The 18,794-nt window shown below is 40.6% G+C and overlaps 1 protein-coding gene across 2 annotated transcripts in view; it reads right to left on the bottom strand.

The window, feature by feature from the left end:
- The window catches only part of LOC116646755 (contactin-associated protein-like 3), a 174,845-nt gene that overhangs the window by 68,992 nt on the left and 87,059 nt on the right, over positions 1–18,794 (bottom strand). For both annotated transcript variants that reach the window (XM_032427683.1, XM_032427684.1), the window contains exons 6-9: positions 18,064–18,248; positions 16,831–16,974; positions 12,733–12,994; positions 7,784–7,930 (exon numbers count right to left, since the gene is read on the bottom strand). In XM_032427683.1, the coding sequence (XP_032283574.1) occupies positions 7,784–7,930; positions 12,733–12,994; positions 16,831–16,974; positions 18,064–18,248 (738 nt within the window). The remainder of the gene's footprint in view (positions 1–7,783; positions 7,931–12,732; positions 12,995–16,830; positions 16,975–18,063; positions 18,249–18,794) is intronic.

Raw genomic sequence — 18,794 nt, 5'->3', positions numbered from 1 at the left:
AACAACTAGAGCCAGGCTTATGGACAGATGAGCCAAAGGTAGGATGTAAAATCCTATCAGTAGAGTCAAGGCCCATTTAATTTAAGCAGAATTTGATTTCTCTTTTGAAAGCGCCCAGAATAAATCACTCCTTTTAGCATGATATTAAACTATATGAACTAAAGGCTATGGGACAACAGAATCAGAAAAAAAAAAATCACAGGCCTAATAGGACTTGCGAAATTTAAAATGCTTGAGAAATAATTATGTATGTGAAATTTCTACTCTCTCTGTGCGTGTGTGTGCATGCACGAGCATAGTTAGAACAATGTTTGATTAAAAATGGTCAAAGACATCTAAGAACAATTTATACGTACATTTCCAGTTGTTTCTGAATGAGGCATTTTAGTCAAATACCTTTTAACATTAACACGCACACAAAATTAACAAGTATCTCAATGATATGGCACTGAAAATAATGGAGGAAAATTAGCATATGGACTATTCCATGCAAAAAGAAATGGGCTTTGATCGTTTTCAATAATAAGAGTTAAATTTTTACAAGTTCTGCTGCATTCACTAATTGGCTTGCTGTAAATTACTGTTAAATTAATTAAGGAAAGAAGCCATCAGACCGAGGTGACTCACCAAAAGCTTTAATGGCCTAGGAGAGCAAACCAGAATCTGAGCCTGTAAATGCCTCAAGGTTCTGAAATCGGAACCTAAGGACAGCCAACCTCAGACAGCCAACCAGGCTTTAAGCTATAGCCAATCAATAATTTCCTCTCTTTGTTTCCACACCTTCTCTATATAAGTCCTTCCCCTGGCTCCTGTCCACAGAGCACCCCTAACCACTTCTACTTTGGTGTTGTGTGATTTGAATCAATGTTTGCTCAAACATACCCTTAAAAATTTTAATATGCCTCAGGTTATCTTTTACCATTAAAACCACAATTCCTGGACAGTGGTTTTATTTTATTCCCCTGGGTTTCCCAAGAAGACAATCCTATTGTAACAATGATGAGCAAGGACACAGCTTTGAAATCAAAGTCAAAGCCGACTGGGTTCAGAACCACCTCCTTCCCCACGTGTGGGGCCAGCAGGGTGGAGTGTGCTCTCCCACCCTCCACTGAGTTGCCCTCTGAAGCAATCACAGGTTCTTTGATTTGAGCACAGCAAAGTTCCCCCTGTACAGGAGGAAAGTAAACGCTCCCGAAAGAGAACACTGTCACTGTAAATGCTTTGGTAAAAGGCCACAATTGGAGGAAATCTATAGACTCAGCCTAGTCTCCATTACACACATGCCCCTCATTTTTGGGCCTGAGGCTGAGGTTCTCCCCAGGAACTGCCCTGGCTGTGGGGAGCTGAGTCTCGCAGAGTGGTATGACTGGTGCCCACGGATGCAATGGAGTGCTCAGCGACCCACATCCTCAACTGGGACGTCCCTGAGGGGCAAAGCTCCTTCAGAGCCTGCGTGGGATCTTCTGAGGCTTCTGTTGCAACGGCATCACACCTCACCTTGTCTCTGTTCAACCTAGCTGCTCTCTCACCCCCCACCGGGGTTTTTTTCTGAGAACTAACCTCACTAAGCCACGGTACACAAATCTCCCAAGCAGAGAGCCAGCTTCCTGGGGAACCTACCTGCAGCAATGTGGGGTAAAATCACAAAGCATTCACTTAATTGAATACTTTATTTTCACATGCAAACATGAAAATGCACAGCATTTTTTAATAATTAATATTGTTTTGATTCCAAGAAATTGTGAAGTAAATTTTATGCTTCCTGGGAAACTTCTCTATTTTATTTATTCTTTGCCTTATACAATTATGTCTCATTGACATAATTTCCAGGAAAATGTCTTCTTCTAACTTGTTAGATACAAAGTCATAACTATTCATTTTTTTAAAAAAATCATTAAAAAATCATTTTCCAATCATTTCAATATTAAGGAAGTTTTTGTTAATATTTACAGCCTGGGGTTTGAGGTTATTTGATAAGGCTCTAATTTTTTTAAATGAAATGAAATCAGTAATTTCTTTCCTTTTTTTAAAAAAAGATTCATTTATTTATGTGAGAGAAAGAAAGAGAGAGACAGTGACAGCATGAGGGGAGGAGGGGCAGAGGGAGAGAAACTCAAGCACGGAGCCCGACGCAGAGCTTGATCCCAGGACCCTGAGATCATGACCTGAGCTGAAATCAAGAGACAGATGCTTAACTAAGCCACGCAGGAGCCCCTGGAATCAGTAACTTCATAAAGATTTTACTCATTATACTTATATGTTTTTCATGCCCCTCTCTTTGAACTTTTGTTGTGAGGCTCACTGGTGCACCTTCGAAGGGTGGGGACTGAAGACAGAGCCTCCTCCTGTTCTCGCCCAACAGCTGCTAGCTTGCTGCCTAAGAATTTCCACAAAATGCATGTAGTCCATCTTTCTTCTGCTCTCAGTGACTGAGGCTTGGATGCTTTGAATTCCTGACAAATATAAACCAAAACCAGCCAAGGCTGCATCAGGTTAAACCCACTGTTGAGCACAGTGGAAACCCATAAATTAGCCTCATAGAGGCTTTGACACTTCAAATGTAATGTTACATCATAAAGAACTGCCTAACTCTCCAGTTTCCCTTTACTTTTTCCTTGTTTTATGTGAAAATATGCACATTTCAGTTTGTAAAAGAATTTCTGAAAGGTTGGATATATTTGGATGACACCTGGTTTATCTTTGTATCCTATTTATAGGTGACTTCTACTCACAGTGCTTAGGAACTGAGAACATTAGGATAAAGGATCAGAAACATTAAATCAATAAACCTTTCTTTTCTCCAGATCACAAACTTCAAACTCATCTAAAATACAATGCAGTATCTGGGGCGCCTGGGTGGCTCAGTCAGTTGGCATCCAACTCTTGATTTCCACTCAGGTCATGAACTCAGAGTTGTGAGATCGAGCCCCATGTCGGGCATCCTTTCACGGGCATGGAGTCTGCTTAAGATTCTCTCTCTCCCTCTGTCACTCCCCACCCATCCCTGCTCACACGCGCTCTCTTTCTCTAAAAAAATTTTTTTAATAAATAAATAATTTAAAAAAAAATAAATGCAGTACCTAAGTATTCCTGTAAAGAACAAACCTCAACTGAATCCAGTGGTCACAAGGAAATCTTTCTCAAAGTGGAACTTTAAGAAGGAAAGGTCAAACCGTCAAGTAATTCATTGTTCCAGTTATGAGATAGAGGTCAAGAAGCAAGGGGTGCCACGGCCCAAGACGTGTCTAGACCATGAGTCATCCTTTCATCCATGCAGAAGATTGCCTGAAGCCCTGATGGTAAAATAGCAGAGGGTCATTCCTCGATGACCTGATTCAGGATGGACAGTGAAAGTGGACAGGGGATATTTATTGCTGAGTTAACAACATGTCCATCACTACGGAAGGAGTCAGAAATTTAAGTACCTCTGAGGATGTTGGAGAAATTGTCACTTTATGTCACGACACCAGAATGGGTCATGAGGTGAGACCTCATTACAGTCATTGGCTCCCTGGTCTGCTAATGTGTCACACACGCAAGGACACTTGAGAGATTCGGAACATAATTTAATATTCCCCAACTCTGCAGTGCAAGTGTGCTATTGAATAGTACAAAGATTCCACAAAAGGAATCCAAAAGAGGGCATCTTTCCACTACCCTCCCTGGCAGGCACCAAAACTCTGTATGATACAGTAGAGTGAAACTGTTGTTGGAAGAACGATTTACAAACAAAGCTCTCACTGAGAAGAAATAGAAAAGGAAAAAGGGAAACCTGCATCACATAGTGCTGACGGGACATATAAAAAGGGCCGCTAATCTGCGAGAGGACCCCCTGTCATGGAAAGAAAGCCACAGAGCCCTGCTCTATGCTTGCTGTCCTGTCATCATTATTGAGATCATCTTCATTAGCTAAAGCGTCCTGGTTTGGACAACAAATTATATGGCCATCCTAACTGTAATAGGAAGACGTACTAGTCTGCCTTTATGGGAAAGCACTGCAACAAAGTGTGACCGACCACATGGTGAGTGGGAACTTGCAATTGAACCTCCATCAGGAGAAACAGAAAGAGGAGGGAGAACCGGTTAGGGAGTGTCTCAGAACATGGGGTATTGATTTCCGAGAATACCAAATATTGCTACAGAGCATGAATTGGATAAAATGAATTTCATTGTTAACAAGATGCATATTGTGGTTCTGGTGGACATTAATTAAGAAGATCATTAAAGACACACTGGCCTACACCACTCTTGGGATTGGATAAAATAACTCTGACATTGACGTCTTTGGGTCTCAGAGTTTCCACTCAATTTGAAACTGACCTGCCCCCCTTTCCCCAGAACAGAGCTGGGAAGTCCAACGGACCATAGACACAAGGGGCTCTGAACAAGGGAGTCATTACCTGTGCATAAAACTTGTGGATATAGCACATCTATTGAGAATCAGGACTCCATATTCACTGGTCCTAGACCTGCCTCTCCTGCTTCTCCTTGACAACAAATAATACTCATCTTTTTATTTAACATCAGTAAGTTGGTGTGTTTTGGTTTTGTGTGTTTGTTGCAGCCTGGTGAGGGCATTAGTTGAGTTGTTTAAATAGTATATATTCTTCCTCTAGGAGGAAAACATGCTGTTATGTTGGTATAAAATGTACAGTTGACTAAGTTAGTTTGAATCAGTGCCTGGAATTGTTCTGTAGGAATCAACTGGGTATTTACAGCTGAGTTGAGCAGAGGTCATTCTGAATTTATACGTTAGTTACAGATAATGTGCTGTGATTGCAAGATCTTATACTATTTTTGCCACTCAGTGCCAAATTATAATTACAACCAAAAAATAGCACTAAGTGGTAAAGAAAAAAAGTCATTATACTCTCGTATGGGATGTTTAAACTTTGTAATTCTGCTCATCTTAGAAACACTATTTGTTATTGGAAACTATACTAATGAGACAGTTTTTCTGCACATCAACACAATTTTATGAAAATACATAAGAAAAGTCTATTATGTTTTTTTTTTTCCAACACATTGCCTCCAAATCTCTAGGGTCCTTCCGTAGACCAAAAGCTGGAAACAACCTAAAGTTTGTTTCATTAAGTTGACTATGCATATTAGGAAAGCTTGATAATTTGTACATAAGGAAAATTTTAAAATCACTGGCAAGATGATTCTTGGCAGCTGTAGAATATTTATCGCATTTTTTATAATAGCAAAAAAAATGGGGCACAATCAAATTGTCGCTCAACAGTAAAATGGGAGGGTGGATTTAATAAGTAAAACATGGTATAATATACATCTAAAACCACAGGGCAGTAAAAATTAATTAACTTTACCTATAAATATTCACAGGTTTGGATCTCAAAAACTAATATAGAACTACAATGATAGCAATAATAATAAAAAGAACACAGAAGAATGCATTAGTGCCCTATTTGTAAAGTTAAAAGCAAGGGAACACAAAACATTATTGTTTAAATTTACCTACATGGATAATAGGTTATAAAGAAAAGCAATACATTAAAAATTACAAACTTTCAGTTGTAAAATAAATAAGTCATGGGGATGTAATGTACAGCATGGTGACTACAGTTAATAATACCTTACTGTATGTTTAAAAGTTGCTGAGAGTAGATCTTAAAAGTTTCCATCACAAGAAAACATTGTAACTATGTATGGTGATAGATATTAATTAGAGTTATTGTGGGATCATTTCCCAATATATACAAACATTGAGTCATTATGCTGTACATCTGAAACTGACATGATGTTACATGTTGATTATATCTGAATTGAAAAATAAAAAGGCAAACAAAGATTAGTAAAAAGGGGGGGCAGGGTAATACTTAACTGGGGGAATGAGAATCTAGAGGAGCAAGGGAAGCTTTAAAAGCATTGCAGTATTTAATTGTGTACACTAGGGGGTTAGCCCATAAATATTCTTTCAAGAAACATGAATAGTATTTTAAAATATATACATATATTACATAGTAACAACTGATTCATATCATATCAACATGTAAATATTTATGGAAAGTACCTATTCTCAGGTAGCTGTGCATTGTACATTTGGAACATGCAGAATGCTCAAATATGAGAGAAGATTCTGTGGTTTTGGAAAGTATTTTTCTTTACTTTTTAATACAAAATAACAAGCATTCTATTTTACATCATTAAACAATACAGCAAGGATTTTTCTTCCTATCCCTTTTAATGCTTCAAAATCTTTTACCTTTAAAGTTATAGCTCCTGGATAAATTCTTCATTTAGTGTTGAAGGAATCTGCTCCTCTGCAGAGCTATAAAAGGTTTAAAAAACTATCTGGGTCAGAAATGCACCATATTTAGCAGGCAAGGAAAGCAAGCAATCCAATCTTTTAATGCTCCTGGCACTACTCCACGTTCACAGTGATGCTTGCTTTAGGGGGCTTGAAAGATTAAACACCCTGATGCACGGTTTGTGTGCTTATTGTCAATTCTTAGGGAGGATTTTATACTTTCTTGTTGGTCTATCAAGTTATCTCCACCATGATTCCAAACTTATTTTGGAAAGAAACAACTATAAAATGCAAAACAGGAATAATATCAAGGATGGCTTCAAGCCAAGATTAGAAATAAGTCTTACAATTGACAGGCCTAAGCTTCTGGTGGCTCAGGATTTTTCACTTGAATGCCTCAGGAATGGAGATTCATTACCCTCAGTAGCTCCCCCTCCCTGGCTGAACGGATCCTGGACAGACTCAGTCCAACATCTACCGAACAGGCAAACACTCCATCTCCTACAGTCCGGAGAGATGGCCTGGTGTTGTCTTGGTAAAGTTCATCACAAAGTAGGGGGTGAACATCAGTAGCCATTAAATTCATTTCTTTCTCTGTGGTGTATAAGGGTGCCCTTCTGTGCGGACAGTGGGCAACAGAATGCTTCCTAAACTTTAGGGCAACAGACCAGCTGGGGATCTGGGGGAAATGCACATTCTGGTTCAGGAAGTCAGGGGGGCTACGTCTGCATCTGTGACTAGCTTGCACTGCTGGGTCCCGGGCCACACCTGAGGACCTGGGCTCCTCGGGGAGCAGAGTGGCTAACAGAAAGAAGACCACCCACGTGCAGCAAGAAAGTTGTCACATAAAAACCTGAAGAAAAGGTTCTAAGGGTCATTTGGCCTTAGTAAAATACTCTACAGCAAAGTACGAAAGGTAAGAAACAGAGAACAAGGACCCTCAAAGTTGCCGGCATATAGAGTCACCTGGAGAGCATGTTCCCCGGGCTTCAGACCAGAGAAATCAGGATCTCTGGGGATGGAGCTAGGCACTAGCATTGTGGAAGCTTCCCAGGTGACTGCAGTGAAAACAAGTGCTAAATTTAAAACCAATCATAGCAAATGCACATCTAAACAAGTCCACCCATAGACCTGCATTTTAGGCCATAATTTATTGCCTTTGTCCGGGGCATCTGGGTGGCACAGTAGGTTAAGCAACCTACTCTTGGTTTCAGCTCAGGTCATGATCAAGCCCCCTGCTGAGCTCCACACTCAATGGGGAGTCTGCTTGGGATTCTCTCTCCCTCTCCCTCTGTCCCTCCCACTCGTGCTCTCTCTTTCTCTCTAAAATAAACAAATAAATCTTTAAAAAAATGTATTGTCTTTGCTCAACACTCTCATTGACTATAACTGAAAGAGAAAGATCATTCTTCAGTATTAATCTTCATTTAAAATTGTCAGTTGTCTTAGAAGACAGGAGCTGGAAAGACAAGGATGGTTTGATTGCCAACAAAGCCAGTTCCTTTCACTTACCGCCCAAATAATAGATGTCCCCTGAATCAATCTGCCCACGCAGGGAATGAGCCCCAGAGGCTGCCTCACCATCCACCATCACACTCAGATGATTTCCTTTCAATGATAAGGACACTGAATGCCACTGCCCATCACTTAATCCAGCACCTGGAGGTAAACAAAATCAGGTAAAAGAGATTCCTAAAAACCCTATAGATGTTTCTAAACAGAGCCATGCTTGAAAACAATATGATGAAGATCTAAGACCACCTACCAAAGACCACCACGAATTCACCTGAAACCCACCAGGTTATTTAGCTGTATTATTACTATATATAACCTTGGTAGACTATTTAGAAAAATATATCATATATATCAATATAACTCTTCAGAAAAATGTATCAGCAACTTAAGTATTAATAAAACATGAAAATTCCTTGAACAAAATGTAAAGTTAAAATAGTATCACATTAAAGCATGCGTGTATGCATACTCAATCACTGCATAAAATCACTGTCTAAAAATGGACAAAGACTGGTAGGAAATATTCTTAAATATTAACATCAACTTTTGGGTGAGAGAATTGTGTTTGCTTTCATTTTATGTCATTTTTCCATTTTCTGTTTTCCCAAATTTGTTAAGGCACATTCCAGCTATTGTTATGTTATTATTCTGAAAAACTGATATTAGTCCCCCCTAAAGCAGCCACTGTCTCTTGAATCCATGAGGCAAAATATCTATTTTTTTTATTAAAGTGATGGAGTTAGGGCTGGACATGTGGTTGAACCACTGCCCAGCGGCGACCAACTGCATGTGACTTTAGCGTCTCCTGCACACTTCCTGGCCAGGTCTTAATGGAAATCCAATGCTGTGTCATGCAGAAGACAAATCAGTAAATAGTAGGTACCCCAGAGTTTGTTACTTAGTATCTACTAGATTATTTTGTCAAAGCAAATAATCCCTGAGTTTCGGTGAGGAACAATTAAGGGTTTGGTTGTCGCTCTGGTCCTAGGCCAGTCGGGGCTCTGCTCTCTGTGCCCCCAGTATTTATTCACACAGGACTGAGGCTACTGGATGGCCCCATTTCTGCCTCATGGCTGAGAAACAAAGGTACTTGGCAGAATCTTGCTGCGGTTTCTGCTCTGATGTGGTGGATGTCATTCGTTCAAAGGTAAGGGATTCCTCCCCTCCACGGGGAGGTCACGGCCACTTCCACACCCACAAAGATACCTGTTGCTCTGAAGGAGCCGAGTGAACAATTAGAATCTTTAGAAATTGTCTTGGCCACCAGGGTAGGAGGTCATAAAGAAACACTTTAGCTCATTTAAAAACAACAAAGTGATAATCGTTTGATTTCTTTGATGTCATGCCTGAGTATGCTCATGAGCCTGCTTGACTCTAATCTGATCATCTTAGGGAACTGTCCCGATATATCAGCCTATATCTCTTACAAATGATAAAGTTACAGACTGCTTAGAGCCGTCTAAGTTTGGAAGTCAACCTGCAAGAATCAGGAGTTATTTTATAGCTCATGGGGGTATTGGCCCCAAAGAAAATATGGCCATGTTTCCGGTAGAAAGTTAACCAGTCATATTTAATTTAATATCAGAGTTTGGCCCAAGTAACCCAATCAACCACGTAAATCCATGTCCCTCAAATGCTCTTCAATATGTCAACTATACTGCAATTAGAAATTAAAATTAAAATACATCTTTTTTGGTTTTGCTTGATCTCTCATCAGTGACGTTGACATGGACTCGAGATCCGCGTGCGTGAGAAATATGTTTCTGACCTGACCCTGAAGGTCATAGACCCTACTGTAAAAATAGCGATACCTTTGTTCTCCTCAGGCTGTGAAATATGAGCGATGGTACTTCCCAGCACACACTTTCAGGGAGGGGACAGTTTTAAAGTCACTAACAGTCACTTCAGCTCTTGGCTGTGTACACACATTCAGTATGATAAAAATGCCAGACTCTCACTTTCTGTGTCATATTTGTGAAGCCAAAACTGTTCCAAAGACTCAACACTGGTTAGGTTCATGAACAATGATGAGAAAGCCGAGAACAGAATAAGGAGGATTTCGGTGATGACACTGGTTCTGAAGGAAATCCCCCAGCCCTGGAGCTAAAGAAAAGAGCTAAAGCTAAAAAACAAGAATCTGTGAATGTTCCTTCCACTCCTGTCATTCAGTATTGATTTTATTTTATTTTTTTACTTTTTTATTGTTATGTTAATCACCATACATTACCTAATTGGTTTTTGATGTAGTGTTCCATGGTTCATTGTTTGAGTATAACACCCTGTGCTCCATGCAGAGCGTGCCCTCTTTTTTAAAGCTTACATAGCATTATCTGTCAGCATGGTAACCACACCCGTTTAAAATCTGATATTAAAACCCAGTATTTAATTTGGTGTGTGAAATACTCCCTCCCGCTCCCTTCCCCCCCCCCCCCCCCGCCACCTACCCATCTGTCTAGGACATAGAGTTATTTCATGGGAGAACTTGCAGAAAACACTCCAGAATATCTCCTTGAACAGGTAATAGATGCCATTTGCCTCTATAATAAAAGACTGTTTTTAATAAAATTGGACATGCTCATTTAAAAGTGAAATGCCTGCACTTATGTTCATTCTCTGTTTCTACCCATTATAATTCTCACCCTTTGTGTTTCTTTTATGTATGTTCTACCCTCCCCGCTTCTGATGGAAGGACGGCATGTCTCCCAGGCATGGGAGACTAAAAGATGGATGGAGAAGGGAGGATAGACTGTTTCTGATTTGCGCTCCTGCCCAGCCCCGCAAAGGTTTCTGGGCGGGGCGGTTGATGGTCGCAGCATTAGTTTTGGAATCATGAGAACTAAAAGTTACAGAGTGGTTGCTGACTAGCAGGTACTGGGCTGACGGTTCGTAGACGCAGCATCATTGCTTCTACCATCGGTCACACTGGTGTCACTTCAAAGACGAGGACCTGAGGCTAGCAGAGAACACAGGTGCCGCTCATGGAGCCCGTCAGTTCTAGCAGCAGAGGCAGTTCTGGAAATGAGCCTGGGAGGTGAGTCCTCTCACTCACCACCCCCACTGGCTTGTGTCAAATCTATCCTCATGACAGAATAATGCCCGGGCAGTTGAGGCCCTTCGGGAAAGGGTGGGGCTGTGTCTTTTCCTGCAGAAAGGTGATGCACGCTTCCTCCCTCCTCCACTGCCCTTCTGTTCCCACCACGCTCCGCAGGCCCAGTTCCATAAAAACACACACACTAGATTATACACCTTTGCACCTTTCTAGATCCCTTCAAAAACATATTGAGGTTAACTATTAGGAAGAAGGATCTAAAAGCTGGAAAAATGCATTTAATGCGATTTACTTTTAAAATTAAAATTTAAACGTAATTTAAAACGTGGTTCTTGGTTTGGTAGGGGCTTTTGTACTTCATACAAGGTTTGAAATGAAAAACCAACTGCAATCTGTCTCGTTTTCCACGTACTGCTGCATCTCGTTTTACTGGGCTTTTCTTTATGTGCTTTGCAGAGATCACACCTTTTACAAACTGAAGGTTCGTGGCAACTTGCCCAGAGCGTGTCCTCTCAGGAACATTTTTCCAACAGCATCTGCCCACTCTGTGTCTCTGTGTCACAAATCTTTCAAACTTTTTCATTACTATGACATTTGTGATGGTGATCTGTGATCAGTGATTACAACTTGCTAAAAGCTCAGGTAACAGCATTTTTTAGCAATAAAATATTTTTTAATTAAGGTACATATATTTGTTTTTCCAGACATAAAGCTACTGCACATTTAATAGACCACAGTATATTGTAGACATAACTTTTATATGTGCAGGGAAACCAAAAAAATTCATTTAATTTGCTTTATTGCAATATTTGGTCTGGAACCAAACCCAAATATCTCTGAGGCATGCCTGTATTTCAAATGTAAAAAATATCACCCCTCAAATGCTTCTAAAAAAGGCAGCAAGAAAAATTCACCTCTGGTTTGCTTTTGGAAATTAACACATTGCACTGTAAAAGCTTAAAAATCAATGCAATAAAACATTTGTGTAATATTTCAGTGCCGGCCTTCAAAAAAAGTTAAGTAACTCATACCCGTGTGGTGGAAGGGAGAACAGTGTGTACTCACATGAAGCAACAGTAAAACTATCCCTTTTAGTTAATGCGACACGTGGCTTATAAATCTACACAAACCAAGATTGAAGCGATTTCCTAAATCGGACTTGACACTCTTGGCTCTGTTCATTTGTTGAGGTCCACAAGGAAACTCCGTACGCCGGTGGTCAGATTTTTTTCATTTATAAAGAGAAACAGAAAGCTAAGTTTCATTCCCGGCTTTCAATCCCGACCTGGTAACCCTGTGTCAGGCAAGATGTTCTTCCATATTCAACATTCGTGGAATGACACCTGCCTGGGTTTAAATTTTCATCAGCTCAAATGCAAAAGAGTCCCCAGAGTCCAACGATAACATGACTCTGGAAGTCAGTTTAGAAACGTGGGTCCTTCTTGGAAGATGAGCAGAACATTCACCCAAGTTCTAAGAAACTTATCCAAAACAGGGATTCCCAAAGGAAGCAGGAGTGCTCACAAAAAAGGGAAAAATCGTAACTTCAAATATTATGAAGACCAGAGTGTGTATAGGTTCAAAAGACAGTTATAAGAAACCTATTTTCTCAAGAGGATTCAGGCTTAGGCTACTGTGTTCCAGTATTTCAAGTTGACTGCCAATTACTAACCATCAATTTATAAATAAGTTATTTTTTAAACTTTTTGATAGGTATGTGTGATGTAGCCAACTTTGTGTCACACTGACTCACACACCAACAGCCTGGAGATACCTAGTTCAAAAGTAAAAGAAATCTAGTTCCTTCTAGAAGGATTACGAATATCTTATTGATTCAGTTGCTCATTTATTGCAGAGATGACGGAAGAACGGTGCAGTCATGGCAAACGCTTATTACCTGCTGTGACGTCCCTCGCCGGATGTCCAGGTTGGGAGAGACTCAGCTTGAGTTTTCCATCATTAAGAACGAGGATGAGAGCCCCTGGCCCGTGTCGAAACTGAGAGGTCAGCAGCAGTCCTGCCCTGTTCCACGTTCGAAACTGGAAAGCGACCGACACCTTGTCCTCTCCAGCGGAGCCCGGCAGAGCCAAGTAACTCCTGGAGCTCAGAAAAGTCACGGGCACAATTTGAGGGTGTGAGCACGAGAAGGACACATTTCCCTGTGGATACAGTGGAAGAGGATTTAGGAAGGGGCAGGAGGGACAACTTTACTTCATTAACAATGGGCTTTCCAAGATTTGCAGTTTCCTATCAACCTTCTAGCAAACTAGGACTTAAGAACTAGGCTCCCCATCCAACTTAAATCCAGATTTATCTGATAGGTCCCTCAAACCACAGCACTGCCCTAACTGGGCAAACGTATTTCTGAGTCTTTTAGGGAAGCTGTGTCTCCTCCATTTCTGGACATCGGCAAAGGAATCTCTTTCCCAGTCCTCGTGCTGGGCAAGGGATACAACAGAGGAGACAGATATCTTCCCTCGAGGTATTAGACATTTATATCCAGTATGAAGCTCAGCACCAAGAACCACATACTCCGAGAACTTTCCTGCACTCTCCTTGGTTGTGTAAACGTGCTTATAGGTCTGTCACTCAGGTGACATGTACATCTGACTTAGGTGGGCCGCGAGCTTTGACTGATCTGACAGAAAGGATGTGGCCGGCCTGGCCATCCCAAGGGCTGGCTGGCTGCCTCTCTGAAGCTTGCATGGGCCGTGTCAGCCAGTGCATTCACCCAGCCTAACGTCTGACCTGCCTGGCAGGCGGTTGTTATTTTTATTTCATTCTATTTTACAAAAAAACACAACTTTTATCTTTAGATTATGTCTATTGCTCCAGGAGCAAACTTATTTTTAATCATAGTGCTTGGAAAGAAGGAACTTAAGTTCTTAAAGTAACTCCAGTTAAGATCTCTACAAGTGGGGCGCCCGGGTGGCTCAGTCGGTTAAGCGGCTGCCTTCGGCTCAGGTCATGATCCCGGGGTCCTGGGATCGAGCCCCACGTTGGGCTCCCAGCTCAGCAGGGAGCCTGCTTCTCCCTCTCCCTCTGCCTCTCTCCCTGCTTGTGCTCTCTCTCTCTCTCTCAAGTAAATAAATAAAATCTTAAAGAAAAAAATCTCTACAAGAATTTTTCCTGAGATTGGATAAATTTTCATAAATTCCAGAGGAACATAGGCCCAAACATTGCCCTTCCTCTCCAAAATATATCATGCAAAGAAATACAGTAAGATGGGACTTAAATAGCAGATACCAAAGCATACATATGATAAAAGCACTGTAATCAAGTCAATATGGTATTGGTGTAGGAATAAACACAGCAGCAGAGCCCAATAACTAACCCACAGAAAGACCTGAGAATATATGTCCAGCCAGTATGTAATGAAAGGTATGATTCAACCCTGTGAACAAAGGTTGGGCCTAGTTACTAAATAGTGCAGGCACAAATGGGTACCCATAAGGCATAAAATTTCAACTGATCCACATAAAGGATAAATCCTAGACAATCAAAGACTTAATTTTTTTTCAATTTTAAAATAAGTAAAACCAACTTAAAACTTTTTATGGGAAAATCCATGAGACTATATCTAGAGTCTAGGTTTTTAGAAGCATTCCAAAGCAAGACCGAATATTACAAAGCTATAAAAAAAAAATACATAGACACATTGACCACATATAAATAAAAACATTTATATACTCAACATAGCATATCACATTTAATATAAAAGATACAATATATAATATATAATTATAACATGATCTTATATTTAATATAAAATTGATTAATCTGAAAAAATATTTGGATCATGGGTGAAAAAGGGTAACCTATCAAACATAAAACTCTCTTATAAATTGGGGCACCTGGGTGGCTCAGTCGGTTGAGTGACCGACTCTTGATTTTGGCTCAGATCATGATCTCAGGGTCCTGAAATTTCTCTCCCTCTGCCCCTCCCCCATGCGCGCTCTCTCTCTAAATAAATAAATAATATCTTTAAAAAAAACTCTTATAAATTGACAAGAAAAAAAATTAATAAAATTAAAAATGGCAAAAGAATAAGAATCAACAATCACCAGAAAAGCAAATCTAAACAGACAAAAGGTTATTTCATTCATCAGGAGTCAGATAGTAACAATCAGGTATTAGTTCATGTCCACTGAGCTGGCAAGAGCCTGAGAGCTGTCTGACGACGTGTGGCTGCTTGAAACATGAGGGGAGGGCTCTGTCGTACATTGCTGGTGACAAATGTCATGTTACAGGTTTTTCTTGGAAAACAACCCAACAACATTTATTAAAATCGAAAGCTATATAAAACTTTCAACCGGGAAATTCTACACCTGAAACCTCTGCCATCAGAATAAAAGACCCAGTATCTGAAAACAGAGGTGTGATTGCCTATTTGTGGTAAAACAGAAGCAGAAATAAAGCAAACGTCTTGATTAGGAGATAACTTTCCTAATGGAACCCTGAGCAGCCATTACAACAGAGAGCTGCAGCTGATGGCTGGAAAGAATTCCTACAAGGCTAGGGGCGCCTGGGTGGCTCAGTCAGTTGAGCGTCTGTCTCTTGATTTTGGCTCAGGTCATGATCTCAGGGTCCTGGATCCAGCCCCGGGACGGACTCTGCGCTGAGTGTGGAGTCTGCTTGAGATCCCCTCTCTTCCTCTCCCTCTGCCCCTCACCCTTCACGCTCTCACTCTCTCTCTCTCTCTCTCTCAAATAAATAAATCTTTTTTTAAAAAAAAGCATTTACACAAGGTTTAGCTGAGTTAGAAAATCGAGATGGAGAAAAGCTTACATAAAACAATCCCATTTCTGTAAACGATGCTAGATACGGAGGCATCAATATTCACAATTATGCGTGTGAAGCTGAGGCCACTGATCCGTCGAGAATTCAGTTATAATGAACCAAACATGGAAGGACAGATGCTAGCTTAGTAACACGCCAGCCCGGGTGGAGGGCCTGCAGCCGTGTGGAGAGATGGAAATGTGGCAACACTCCGACAGGGGCTAAGCTGCTTCAAGATAACACACTCCTTACTTGCTGACCTAAGGTCCCAGATCCATAGCAGACAGACCCCTGGCCTTGACGATAGAAGGACCTGAACTTTCCCAGCTGCCTGCCTAAAGCCACATCTACCTTCTGAAAAGCCAGCAACTTTTCTGGTAAAATGTTTTTCTGTTTTAGGTCACACGAATGATTTTACTAACCTCCCTTTGTGTGTCTGTGGGCTTTGCCTCCCTTTGCTGAAACAACGAGCATTTCTGCACATCACAAAAGAGGAACCGGAGAGCCCCTGAGCACTGAGATAAGGTTTGTGGCCAGCATAATGGAGTCTGCACGTGATCAAGAGACGCTGCAGACCACCGCTCTCCCTTTATTGACGAACTCCTAAACCCTCTAAAAACCCCTGGCAGAAACCTTGCAGTTGGCCTTTGAACAAGAGTCCACCTTCTCTCCAGGTTGCTGGCCTCAAATTAAATTAAGCTCAAATTCTTTTCCAATCAAAATTCATCTCTGGAGTATTGGCCCTTCGAGCGAGTGACAGGCAGCTGAACTTGGAGTTCAGTAACAGGAGAAAGAAGCAAGAGGAAATCAATCACAAACAGAGACCCTGCACTGAAAAGTCTTTATTCGAACGCACTGTGACATATTTGCAAAAGCATGCATCTGTTTCCATACACGTGTAAAAACTGAGAAACCTGATGGGGATGAAGGGAGGGCACTTGTGATGAGCACCGGGTGATGTATGGAAGTGTTGAATCCCTAAATTGTACACCTGAAACTAATATTTTATGCTGTATGTTAACTAACTGGAACTAAAATTTTAAAAAATTAAATTTAAAAATTAAATTAACTAATTAGTTAATTAAGTCAAATATGAACTAAAAGGCATATATGATTGGCACATCCCCTGCCTTCAGAAGAAACATATTCTAAGACTGGATCAATCAGACAAGCTGCAGTTCCCTTTTCTCTAGACCTTGCATATACACTTTCTTACCATGATGAGGATCTGTGGTTTGTGTTTCTTGGACAATTCAATGACATCCACTCCATTATAGTAGAGATTTTCAAAGCAGCCGTGAAAGTTTTTATGTGGGAATGCCACTGATTTTCCGTGTCCAGGAATCCCTCCAAAGCTGATCTTAGAAAGAAAAAAATGACATAAATAATATTGTTTAATGATTTTCTGATTATCTGCCTAAAACATTTATGCTTAGCAGGTACAGGATAATTGCCTCAAATCTATCTGGCATTATTTTAACATTATCATGTTAATTTCAAGTGAAGTTTTAGATGTCGATGTACCAATGCTTTCTTTATTATATTTAGATAAGTAGGTTAAATACCCCTTCTTGCAATTTGCTACTCAAATGGCTATGTCACTTCAGTTGACGGGGAATATTGTACATTCATTTCCACGGTCACTCTTGATCTGTGTGACAATGCAGCTGACTGTGTTGACATTCTATTTTATAAACCTTTCTAGAACCCAGACTTCAGGGTCCTGGTCTTTGCCATGATGCTGCTGATAGGTTAGAATAATGAAGCCATTGATAATCTCATTCAGGACCAGGCTCTCCAGCTGGTCTCCTCTGCTGAGGCCACTTATACTAAATGGATGTTGAAATCCTCCCATTTGCTCTGATAGATGTGCTGAGCAGAACTGGCAGAACAAAAGGTGCACTTCAGTGCAGGTTAGATATGAGTAGGCAACGTGCTGTGAATATGTTGAGCCTGTAAGTATCCCAAGAAACAGTATTTTGAATCGCGTGCTTTTGGCTCGCTTGTTCCTCGAAAAAGCAGGTTGGAATATATGTTGATTACTTCTCCAAAGTACCCTAGATTGCTAATTCTGTTTAGGATTGCCCTAAAACACAAAGAAATCTCCGAGGGAAAGGTTCACAGCCAACACCAGATGTAACACAGAAGAACTGTCCGAACAAATGCATTTTCACGTGCCACCTTTCCTACCAATAGCTCTTCGTCTACACATCTCCCAGATTTAGTGACTACTTCCTCTCATATGAAAACTAACACCTATGAGTGCTACACCGTTTCCACAGTGCACATGTATATCTCCCACCATGCCGACGTCACCCGTGGGAAACGTTTCTAAAAAACATTCCAAATTACTAGCAAACGGAATGTCTCTGCATCGCGGTATTTTCTTAGAAGGTTATGGTGCATTTAAATAATAAAATCTGTAATACTTAAAAAGTCATGTTCACACCTCATAATCAAGATCCAAATAGCTGGACTCGCCCTTTGCCTGGAAATGCTGAGTGTGCCTGTCCACGGTGAAGTTGACATGTGTATTCAGGAGCTCGATGAGGACTGAATGCCAGTGCTGGTCATCCAGCAGGCTGCCCAGGGTGAGGGTCGCACGGGTGTCAGGGGAGGGCAGGTTAGCATGGCCTAGAAGGACAGGAGAAGCAAATGAACCACTCCATCCAACTCAATATGGCTGCCATGTGGGAGGCCAGCACTTCTCCCAATTACTTTCCTTACATCCTTCTATCCCGAGAACTGGTCAGCTGCTTTTATCTTAGCCTTATATACGACCTTCTCTCATTCGTGAATGATTTCTTCTGTTTCATGTTTTTATTATTATTAATTATTGCATTTTCATTTTTCTTAAAAATATCTTCTTCCTAGAACCTCATGTACAGTACTACCTCATAAATTCAGTGACCCACCCTTGTCTTTACAACATTACCAGGTTATTTACTGAACTTCACAATATTACCAGGTTATTTACTGAACCAGGTTATTTACATGTCTTATACAATTATCAAGCTATAAAATTTTTACATGTCTTTATATGTCTTTACATGTCTTACACAATTATCAAGCTATAAAACATGTCTTTACATGTCTTTACATGTCTTATACAATTATCAAGCTATAAAACTTCTTACAGTAACGTATATTCAGGATACATGCATTTTGTCTATAGTACAC

The sequence above is a fragment of the Phoca vitulina genome, unplaced genomic scaffold (assembly GCF_004348235.1).
Source record: "Phoca vitulina isolate PV1807 unplaced genomic scaffold, GSC_HSeal_1.0 scaffold37, whole genome shotgun sequence".
Classification (NCBI taxonomy): Eukaryota; Metazoa; Chordata; class Mammalia; order Carnivora; family Phocidae; genus Phoca; species Phoca vitulina.
The sequence above is the reverse complement of the archived record's forward strand: the minus strand, read 5'-3'. Positions and strand labels throughout refer to the sequence as shown.